Source organism: Micropterus salmoides, unplaced genomic scaffold, assembly GCF_014851395.1.
Source record: "Micropterus salmoides isolate LMB-PRFRI ecotype aquatic unplaced genomic scaffold, ASM1485139v1 Ms_hic_scaffold_2920, whole genome shotgun sequence".
Taxonomy (NCBI): domain Eukaryota; kingdom Metazoa; phylum Chordata; class Actinopteri; order Centrarchiformes; family Centrarchidae; genus Micropterus; species Micropterus salmoides.
In genome coordinates, this window is record NW_024042174.1 from 21,040 (window position 1) to 33,217 (window position 12,178).

Below are 12,178 nucleotides of genomic sequence, written 5' to 3' on the forward strand. Positions count from 1 at the left end.
ACCTGGTGCCACTCCTGTGTTCAGGCTTCCTTGTTTCTTGTTTTTTCAAACTTACCCTGAGCCTTGTCATTGTCTCCCCCTAACCTTGTCTCTCTGTTTGTTTCCCTCCCAGGTACACTCACCCTCGTCCTCCGCTCGGCTGGGCTCATCCACTGGCCCACTCCCCTTCGGACCTCCCTCTCGGCGTCCTCCCTGTTCCCCTGCCTCTCCTCGCTTCCTCGGCCCGTGTTCCCCGGCTCCCTGGCCCCCTGTCTCCTTGGTTCCCCGTGCCAGTACTTCCCAGACGTCCTCCTCTCCCTCCACTCCAGTCCCTCTCACCCTTTTTTCCCCCAATAAACCTCCTTCCCTCTGAGTGCAGCATTTGGGTCCTCTCTGTCCACACACCACACCCCGTAACAGGAGTGAATAGTACAATATTTAGCAGAAGAAAAAAATCCAGCACAAATCCCTCAAATGTATATGGTTATAGCCAATTTTCACCAATATGCTTAACTGGCAATGACGGAGGGCATTGAAATCCGGTTAACAGGTTATTTTTCATACCTTTTCCTACTGTGACATGTCAACATGCCGTACCTGTCACACATGACTTATACTGTATATAAACATCAACACACAAATCCCAAAGTCAAATTGGACTTTAATAAAGGTTCATAATTATAACATTGATATAAATACATGACTCTGAACAAAATGAAACCCAAAACAAATAAATATACAAAACATACAAAAAAACATTAAAAGCATGTTTCTATTTCAGCTGCTGCCCTGGAGCCTCCATGGCATTAAAGCAGGAGTGTGTTTCCTGTGTTTTCTAGGGTTGAGAAGGAAAAGCCATTGTCCAGTTTTTGCTAGCGAGTGGCAACCGCTTCCAGTGAAAACATGGGTCTTTATTGTTGACTCCCCACAATGAAGGGAGGGGGTCAAAGGACACATAAGTAGGAGGGCAGTGACATGGCACTGACTGACTGTTCCTCCGATTTTTTAATTCTTCTCTCTCTCTCTCTCTCTCTCTTGTGTCTCTTTAACCCAGGACCCATCGATCAGACTGGGAGGAGTTTAGCTGAACAGACTCGCTCCTCTCCCCATCCTGATGCTGAAAAACACAGATATTAGAGATATTATTTAACAAATCTATTACTACACTACAAAGTTGCATGTTTAAAGTTGTGCCACTAAAGAAGTGTTGCCAGGTTGGTTGGTTTTCCACCCAATAGTTGGTCTGTGAGTCCACCACTTTGGTCCAGACTGAAATATTGCAACAACTATTGAATGGATTGGCGTGAAATATCATAAACATTTATGGTGCCCAGGGGATAAATCCTAATGACTTTGGTGATCTCCTGACTTTTCGTTTAGCGCCAAAATGCGGTTCACATTTCTGGTGTAAAGTGAAATGTCTCAATTACCGCTGGATGGAGTCCCCTTCAGGTTAATTTGTAAAAACTGTGATGATCCGCTGACTTTAAGCCACACCTCCCAACCAAATGGATGAAATTTGAAAAAATGTGTTTTATGTTTCCAATAAACTTGTTTCATGCATTTTCTACGATTAAGTTTTATTTTTTTTGATACCACTGCAACAACATGTCTTTTTCTTCCTAGATCAGTATCACTACAAAAACCAACAGCTTTAAGCTCTGAGACTTGGTGACTTGTTAAAACATAAGAAAGGAAAGGAGGATGACAACTGAATTGGCTAATAAAATCTGGGTGAATTTGAGTGAAAGTGAAGACGTGAAGTGAAGGACAGCATTATTGGAAAAGACGCATGCAGTCAAAAACATACCTTGTTAGCGATGGCTCGGAGTTTCCCCAGCAGGGAGGGTTTCTTGGTGTAAACCACATCGTCGTCAGGTTCCTCCCCTTCAGCCAGGGCACAGCTGTCTGCTGCTGGCAGCTCACACTCCTTGTTGGCAGACATCACCAGACGAGAGTACTTGTACTCCAGCCTGACCACAGACACACAGTCATCGTGAGACAACATATTATTTGGCATACGCATCATCCAGCGTGTAGGTGTTTGAAGGCAACAGTGTTTTAACTGGAAAAGCTGTTAGCTGATGTTTTATGATCATAGTGATTCTACCAGACATAAAGATAAATCTGAGGCGTTACACAAAAATTAAGGGGATAATGAAGAAAAAATTATTGTTTTAAATCTCACTTCTCACTTCTTTCCACTGTTTCATGATTTGTGAAAAACTTTCACTTATTCAGAGCTCTGAAATGCCTTCAAGTGACACAATCTAAGGAGAAAAAACATTTTGAGAAGAAATAACTATAAATAGACTTTGCTTCTTAAAGGTCACAATCAAAAGCCCAAGATTATATGACTAAAGTAAAAAACAACAAATAAAGTACAAACGGGACAATGTTCCTGATATTGTACTTGTGAATAAAAAGTGTGTGCTTCTTGAAAAAGTCTGTAAGTGACAAACAGCAGCTGACATCTCTTCCTTTAAATAACAATTCAAGGTGATCTTAATGAGTATGTTGGCCTTGGCTGAGATTGGTGGTAGTGTCTGATTGGCGGGTGCCTCTAACCTCTTGTTTTTCTTCCAGAAATAGCAGGTGAGAGAGATGAGCAGCACGGCCACGAAGGCTCCGCCACCGACCCCGACCTTCAGCCACAGAGCGATGGCCTCGCACGGAGAGGAGCTTCTAGGGGCAACGATACACCTTTGGTGCACAACTTTGGCTCGTTCCACACATACAGAGTTTCCTGGAGAGAGTCGAGTGGGACAGATGGAGAATTTCAAGCAGAGATTTGGTTTCATAAATCAAGCGTGTGTATTATGTTTTATTTCTGAGGTTTGTAGGTCTGAAGGGGAAGCACTAGGAAGATTTACAAGATTAAAGTACCATTTGGGTTTAGGATTAAATTCAGTGTTAATTTGGCATCAGATTAGTTTTAGTCCTGACAAATATCACTCTTAATTTAGTTTTAAATATGAAAATACAACTTATTAACACAAGCTGACTAACCACATTTCGGCACAGGGCCTTCATGAATGTGATTTACTAATTTCATCTAGTTTTGCTCAATGAAACAACAATTTACTTGAATAAATAATAATTCTTATGCAGTTTAGTCTCATTTCAATCATGCAGTTTTGATTATTAAATTAAATCTTTAGAGTGCTTTCATGAAGCACACACAGGGCTTTTGTTGTGATTTCATCAGAGGGAGTTATAATAATAGTCTAACCTGAGGGTTTGATGGCTGTTTATTGAATCTGAATCTATCTGCACATTGAACCAGAACCAGAAACCATAATCCTTTATCAAAACCCTTATCAAATCTGTTCAGGCTATTCCTTAAATAATTTATATACTGTAATTATATATTTGCTATTTAGCCAAAGTGAGTTCCTGGATGGTTTACACATTGTGCTTTAATAATATAAAATGAGCATGGAGATTTGACAAAGACTTGAAATTCCATAGACTTTTATTTTTGTCAGACAGCATCAGAGATGTGATGTGTGTGTGTTACCTGGATGCCTCTTTTGCACGCTCCCTCTATCTGGTGGTAGTCGTCCTCGGCGCAGCGCGGACAGGCACTGGCGCTCTCCCACAGGAAGTGAAACGTACATCCATCACATGTTCCTGCAGGACACGAGCTGCACAAACACACACAGATAACACATTTTCTTACATAATCTATTTTCTTATGTTTCTGGTATGGCATATAGTATTTTCCTCTTTCATACAATGCATTTTAATATCAAACATTCTTTGTCACATTATATTGTACTTAGGGTTAAGGTCCAAGCCTGTATAGGTGCGAAACCCAGTTATATTTTCATTTTTATTATATAATTAGTGTCATGTTCACACTAAACAAAGCAACTCTTACAGTACATGTTTGTAAAAAAATAAAACAACATTTTTGGTAGAAATTAAAACTCAGAGCACATTATCACCTACCTGGGCACAGAGAGTTCTCCTCGTTCAGACTTCTCGGGGTTACAGCGAACAGTGATGACTGAGCTGCGACCCTGATCACATGAGGCCGTTGCCTGCGTTGACCTGAAAGAAAACAAGGACACAGTTAAGACAACCAAAACATTACAACACACGCTCTGCCTCTGTCTGTCACACTGTACCTGTAGAAAAAGTTGATGTCTGGTACATCCTTTGAATTTTCAGGAAAAAGATCTGGTTTAGCGTTCACGCCATCCAGGACGGTATCTACTGTTGCTCCTGAAAAGAGACATCAAAGATATCAAAGCCAACATTACCAGCTAATGATCAGAGAGCTACATACTGCCATTTAACCCGAGTCACACCGATGAAAGTGTCTGCAAGGCTGATGGACTGTGAGGAAATGGCCATCCTGAAGCCCCGCCCATCTGCTGGGATGATGGTTGATTGACAGATGAAGCTGTCGACTGAGTTGACAAACTGAGCCATGTCGCTTTGGTCGTCCACGCTGGACACGTCGGTGACGTTATCTGTACAGATAGCAGCTCTCTTCCCCTTTAGCAAGACACGTACAACAGCATAATAATTATCTCTCAGTTGGTATGGTTACGCTTGATGTTTACCTGCAGCTTTTTTAACATACCTACATGTGAAAAAATGTGATTAATTTTCACATTGTGGATAAATCTTCAAAACAAGATGTGTAAATTTAAAACAGCTTGTATTGTCTGGTGGAAATACAATAACAATACACAATGTTTGTAAAGAGCTATTGAAGGAAAGTTAGTTAATGCTGAGAAAAATGTAAATAAATCAACATACAAGAGGCTCAAAACTCATTTCCATTCAAAATATAATATAACCAAGATAAATAATACATCCAACATTAAAAATCACCCCTCGTTCACCATACGTTTAATGGTTTAGGGGTTTAAAATTTAGTGTTGCTTTCATACAATACACCTAACAATGAGTACACAAACTAAAATTAAAATCACCAGTTAAAGGAGTTTAAAATTAGCACAAGATCTGAAGGATATTTTTTTTTATAAAGAATGAGAGTGATACCAAAAAGGATACTAACAGATCCATAAAACTGTACTGACACAGTAACTAATACATGACGACTTCAGGTATGTGTGAATTACCTCGTGTCCACACAGGCTAATGTTGAACAGGTGAAGGTACTTTGTGCCTTTAGAGGTGAAACTCGGCCCGATGGTCATCGAGGCCACATCACTCAGGGGGCTGAGGTCAAAGGTCAGCGTACGGTTGTTCTCTGTGTGGGAGAAGAAGCAGTCGCTGTAGCACCGAGAGTGTTCCTGAAAGAAAAGCAAATACATGAACTCTCAACATGTAACATATTAGATGGACTATGTACAACTATATTATAATTAATGATAAATACAATAATAAATGTTATGTAGTTGTTAAATTATTGATTTGCAATATCACATATTTAGAGCAAGAATGTATTAAATAAACACCTCTGGAGCAACTAGAGGTTAAGTGTCTTGCTCAGGGACACATTGGTGGATGTGTTGCAGTGGGGGTTCTCAGTTAACAGCGTTTTTTGTTCCTAGAAACATCTTTCATGTCCTCTGTAATAATTGTCTAAACACTACAGAGGATTAGCACTTCAAACCGGATTTTTATAAACCTTATCTGGCCCCTGATACCACATTTTAATCCCAAAATATTTATACCCTGAGCAAAGGGGCAGAAGTCCAAATGGTTCATACAGAAATTTCAATTTCAATACAAAAAGAAAAAAAAACAAAGCTAATATATTGACATAAGTAGTCTTTTGTGGCCCCTCGAGGACTCAAGGTTGAGAAACTGTAGCTTAAAGATCACCACTTATTGATAAAAACCCAGAGTAGGACTGGGTATCAAACATCAATCCTTTTTGGTATCAACCAAAACATCAGATTCGTAATTTGCTTACTTATACTTGGATCAAATACTTCCTGATTTAAATTAAAATGTTGCTAATTTTAGACTTTATTTTGGGAGGCATTTTTTTTGTGTGGCTCTATTTAGTAAAAAAAAACATTTATATTATAGCACGGTGGTAGTGTTTTGGTATCGGTACCAAACCTCGTGTATCATATTAGTACTAGTATCAAAAAATCAAATGATACCCTGTCCTAAGCCAGAGGAGGTTACTCTACCTTATTGCTTACACTTCCAGGACCACAGGCGACACACGCGTCCTGGCCGTAGGTGTGGCGCCCTGCCAGGTGTGTGTTGGGCGGGCACTCCTGGCACCGGTTGGTGTCTCTGTCGATGTAAAAACCAGCAGGGCAGGGAACACAGGAGGAGCTGGCCCGCTGGGAGTTCTGGGGTACCAGAGCGCAGGCCCGACATGCTGATGCCACCCCATCCAGGACGTTAGTCACGCTGATGGAGTACAGCTTCACCATGTCACTGACATAACGACGCATCTACAAACACATACAGGGCAAGCAGAGACACATACGTTAAGGTATAAATATGTTCTTGATATTTACTGAAAGTGAATTTATTGTCACATTTTTCACTTCCTCGAACTAGTAGTAATGCTAGTGATGATTTGCCACATTCATTCTTCAAAAGCTCATTTTGCTCATACATTTAATATGTATGCCTTAATTAAATTACACAATGAGACATAAATTGATATACCTCTTTTAATTTGATTCTTTATTTATTCACATTTGTATTAATTACCTTATTATTGTCATTTATAATTAATTTTATTTATTTTCATAATTTTATTTATTAATTACTTTTATAAGTGTATTCATTTCTGTTTGTTTATTTAATTTATTTATGCCTACAATTTTTTATGTATTTTTGGTGCATTTGTGCATTTTATTTTAAATTTCTGTACTCATTTTCGATTGTGACATAAGAAGCTATCTTGTGCGCACAAGATACTATTTTGTACACATGAGAAAGTATGTGATGCTCAGGACATATTAATACTGAGAATGATGTGCACAGGCATTGAATAATGGGGAATAAGGTACTTTGTATGTTACTTACGTCCAGAGCATGGTTAGTCCTCTGGAAAGCCCATGTATACGTGACAGAGGCGTTCCTGGTCATGCTGTGCGAGTACGACTGTTTCCCCTTACTGCCTTCCCAGGACTCCACCACTGTGGTGCTCTTTCTGTTCACATCCTGAAGAGGGCGTCACAGTAAAACAGTTAGATGGGAAAATATGTGTTTGATTACTGACCAGTAATATGCAGAATACGGTAATAAGTGGCACCACAGTGAGACAAGTAACTGTTCTGGCTTGCTGGTAAAGTTAGTCACATTTTTACTACCTTCTGTTACATTAACACACACAAACAAGCACACACCATCATGAAGTAGAGCTCACAATCAGCAGAGCAGATGGTCTCAAACACAAAGCTTATCTGGCCAAACTCACTACCGGTCATCCCTGAAAGTGAGGCTGGGACCCTGCCACAAAAACACAAACATGGGCAGAGATTTAGTTTTAACTTGATCCTACAAACATCTCGTTCACAAAAAATATGTTTATTATCTGAATCTTTCAAGACGAGATGATAAGATCGCTTTATTTAATCCTTCTGTGGTGACCAAACTTGGATAGATACACCAAAATCTCACACAGAAAACAACCACATGTCCCTACACAGCTACTTACTTGAAGCCAGGCACATGCAGGCTGAGGATGAGATAGTCATTGTCTGAACTACCTGCTCCACTGCGAATGTGGTCCCCTGCAACCTCCCAGCCTGATGAACAACAGACATGATGCACTCACATTACACCTCATTAATTCTGGATTACAGATCAGTGCATGTTATTTTATTACAATATCCAGAATTGGCTTGGATGGAAGCGGATGGATCGGGCAACAAGTGCTTTTACTGCTTTTACTGTCAGTGGAGATTTCAGCATCATTTATATAGTATTGAGCAAAACAATGTCACCACTAATCTATTGTACATTTATTTGCTGTTCTGGAGCTTTCAGTCATATCACATCTTCATCACCAGATGGAGGTTTGGTGGTGTGGTGGTTTAGAGGTTTGAGAGGTCCTTAAATGTCTCAGACAACAAGAACATTTGAGTATCTACGTTTCCTTGAGTGGGTAAAATCCATTTACTTATAAGGTGTGATATGATTGAAAGCTCCAGAAAATATTCCTATTTCCAAGGGCAATAATTAACTTTGACCACATGGTGAGTACATTTTAGATAATTAGTAATTAGACATTACTTACTCAGTTGGGCGTTGTTAGTTAGTAGGAATAAGTAGGTAATTAATAGGTAGTCAATTACATAGTTAGTTAGAAGATACCAGTTAACAGTCATAAGGTAGTTAGTAGTAAATAAGTAATTTAGTAGTTAGTTTAAGTTAATAGATAATTAATATGTAGTTTAGAGTTAGTTAGTTGTTAATAGTTTGTTAGTTAGAACTTAGATAGAAGGTAAGTAATTAGTTACTTATAATGTAGATAAGGTAATTAGTTGTTATTAATTAGCACGTAGAGTAGATAGTGGGTAGTTAGTTAGAACAAGACAATTGAGTATAGACATAATAAACAATAGATGAAAAACATAGCTTTAAAATGCATAGGTGCAGTAAATCATGTTTAATCTGTAGATCCCTTATATCTGCAGTATATATCCTGTCCCCTAAAATGCTCAAATACAGAACATTTTGGCACTGGATAAGTACCTCCAGCTTTCTGCACTGTTACACCCTCCACTGACCAAGAAACACGTCAGGGTCAGGTAGGTATATTGTATGCATGTACACAGTATGTATGGATATACATGGAGGTTTTTAAATGTGTTTCTCCAGGTGGATATACTGTATGGATAGACACAATGTTCTTCCTTGGGGACAATAAAGTCATATTTCACAAATTTGATGCTAATTGGACTGTAAATTATTTTGTGAGGAGAGAATATTTCCGTCGTTACTCAGTAATACAGGTGTTGTTGTGCTCACCATTCATGTCGTCACATTTGGAGTTGCCCACGTTGAAACAGGAAGTCTTCATATTGGAAGGCAACACATTCCACCATTTATACTGGTAACCTAACACTGGCTCTGTACCTGCAGGGCACTCAGTGCACTCTGGTACAGACACACACACACCCACACCCAGAAAAGCTTAATTTAGATACAACAATGACATTTTTCTCTTTGGTAAAACATTATGTTTGTACAAGCACCATCCATTCAGGAGTGCATTAAAAAAGGGTCGCCTCTTTTAAACAAATTTCATTCAGACAGCGCAGATCATGTGCCCAGATGGAAAGGCTTTATTACTACTATTAATTCAATTGATACAGTACATACAGTATTTGCTATATATATATATTTATATATATATAAATAATTAAAAAACTGATATTGAGGCATCCGTCTCCTATATGTGAATGTGTAGAACTGTGTGAGCATGAAGCAATGGACAGACTGTTTGGTTGACTTTCCCTATATAAATACAGATTAAGGCTTGGTACCAATACATGCCAGGTGTGGACAGGTGCGTGCAGGTTTACCGTAGGTGCCGTCTGAGTGGGTTCCAGGTGGGCAGGGTAAACAGGTGGAGTCAATGCTGTTGTAGTAGCCGGGGTTGCACGGAGGGCATGGCTCTCTCTGCCCAGTTGCAGGCAGCTCCACGGCCCCTGTGACGTTCTCCACACAGATTTTTGGCTCCACCCAACGATATAACACTTGCGTCTGTAACAAAAAGCCATAGAGCTTATGATCAGGGGTGGAGAGTGGTCTGTAAGTGTTTTACTCTAATAGAGGGGGAAAAAAATAAATGTACAGTACCTGGAGTAATAGAGATTGAGACACATAAAAATGGACAATAAAGCTTCAAAGATTCAAAAGCAAACCACACCATCAATAATAGAGGGATGTGTTTCTTTTCTGTTCTTTAACAATCATCACTCTTACTCAGCACACTCAGAGATGTAAATTAAAACAGGCCAAGGTCATGGATTAGTGCCAAGAAAATTTATTTAGGATCAGATGGCGTGCCAACCGCTTACTAAGCTATTCATCATTTTCTTTCTCATCATATTGTGTGACTTGTCTTGTTTCTAACACAATGCCCTGAGAGAGACGACAAAATGTCTGTTTATAATAAATTTAAATGTAATGTAGTAAAAAAGGCAGCTTTGTCGTGCTGTAAGAATAAGAAGTCGGTAAAGGATAAATTAAAACAACATAATTTATTATATATTATTTTATTAAAACTATTAGACCAAATGAAAGATAAACAGGAATTTTCATGCTGATCATGTATTAAATATAAAACCAATCATGGGTGTTAGTGGTTGTCTTGTATTTATGTAGTCAATGTTCCAAATTGCCTAATTTCATTTGGATTATTTTGCATTAATTGGGTATATTAACATAGAAATTCAAACTAAAAACTATTAATTGTCACCTAATATTTCACAACTTACGAAATACAAACTTAAAACGCTCTGTTAAATTGTCTTTGTAGGTTTACCTAAACTTACATTTGTAAGTACGTGTGTCTGTCCTTGCATAGTAAAAAGGTCAGGATGTATGTGAAATGTGAAATGTGTGGATGCTGCTGACCTTTCCTTCGCTGTCGCAGGCTGTGTGGATCTGGAAGTAATCCTTCTCTGAGCATGGCGGCCTCGCCTTACATTCAGCCCATCCCTCATCTGAGAGAGGAGCCGAAAACAGAGGAGAAGGAGACGTGATGATCGGCTCACAGGGATGCATAGAAAACATGCGCAACCAGAGTGTGATGCAGGGTAAATCCCATTTACTAGCCTTTTACTCTACAGAAGAAAATGAAGCTTCACAACTCTTTTTGATCTTTTTTCTCAACTTTAACATTTCATACAGCAATACCAGCAGAACAATTAACTTATCAAAGATGTAATGCTCCGTACTTGTATAGCGCCTTTCTAGTCTTTTCGACCACTCAAAGCGCTTTTACACTACATCATGTAGATGTATGGGTATCATCATGTATGTGTTGGCAGATATGCACATACAAATTTCAGAATGTAAAGGTGTTATCTTTTAATTCATTCGTTATTAGTTTTTACTCATTTACAATGAGTTCATTTCCAGTTAAGTTTACTGTACTACTTTTCCTATCATGTTATATTTACGTGTTACAGTTGTAAATATTTTAGTTATTCTTTTTTATTCTTCCTTTAAGGTTACTTTTAATTCTTTGTTCTATTTTATTGATTAAATATATTCTAATTTAAAATATTTCAATATTTGACTCTACATTTTCAGTGGGTGTAGCATCGGGGGGAACTACATCTGTATTTCAATGTGCAATCCTGTACTGTATAATGACAATAAATCTGAACCTTGACCTTTACTTAATGTAATAATTTCATAGTAAACACCATTATTCAATTATTAAACAACCTCCCATGATACATATATTTCACAAACCTTTAATAAGCAAATTTGATAGCTTATATAAAATGTGATAAGTGAGTCTTTTTGTGATATTTCTTACTTTCAAATGTTAGCATGATATTGGCCTTACAAAGACCAAATCACACAAGCTTTTAAGTTACCTAGTCACTAGGTATTCCATAATTTTCTTTATAATTTCTCACTGGATGTAATTTAGCCAAGAACAGAAACCTCATAAGAGTGCACTTCTTGTGACAACTAGTTTGAGGGTTTAATGACACATACTGTAGTTGCATGCTGTTGTATGTGTACATACGTGAGTAGTGGTGTTCAGGGCAGCGTGTACAGGAGGACGCGTCCTTTATGGAGAAGGTGTTGCTGGGACAGGGCTGACAGGATGGAGCCGGGGTCTGAACTGAACCAGCCGGGCCGGCATGGAAAACACTCTGATGTGTAGGCTACACCTGTGTTGACATGCAGCACAACACGCGGCCCTCCAATTATTACATGCATCACAATGTAAAAACAGTAAGTTCATAATGCTTTGTTGTGTGCTTGAGTTCTGCTTTACCCTCTATTTGGATGTTCTTGAGCAGCACAGGTTTGACCATCTTTCCTCCTCCCAGGATACCAGTTTTCTCCAATACAGGATGTTCGTACCTGACTTCAGATTCACCTAAAAACAAAAAAGAACAAGGTGAAGAATGCACAAATAAAAAATAAGAATAAAACAAAGCACAATAATGTCCCTGCTGACACAAGCTGAATCAGATACTCACTGTGTGTGTCCCATTCTCCATTTTTAGTGACTTTAATCCACTTCTGGTCATCAGTCTGGGCC

General features: G+C 38.7%; 1 protein-coding gene across 1 annotated transcript; it reads right to left on the reverse strand.

Annotated features, from left to right (window-relative positions):
- Positions 1 to 620: 620 nt before the first annotated feature.
- Positions 621 to 11,955, reverse strand: LOC119882119 (endosome/lysosome-associated apoptosis and autophagy regulator family member 2-like). The gene is given in 19 exon segments (XM_038692135.1): positions 621 to 1,096; positions 1,790 to 1,952; positions 2,548 to 2,659; positions 2,662 to 2,725; positions 3,500 to 3,626; positions 3,934 to 4,035; positions 4,113 to 4,209; positions 4,296 to 4,485; positions 5,079 to 5,252; positions 6,105 to 6,377; positions 6,961 to 7,098; positions 7,284 to 7,386; positions 7,595 to 7,685; positions 8,911 to 9,039; positions 9,468 to 9,648; positions 10,525 to 10,613; positions 11,654 to 11,736; positions 11,738 to 11,801; positions 11,909 to 11,955. Coding segments are annotated over 19 exon segments (2,292 nt in total). The 5' UTR covers positions 11,949 to 11,955; the 3' UTR covers positions 621 to 1,024.
- Positions 11,956 to 12,178: the final 223 nt, after the last annotated feature.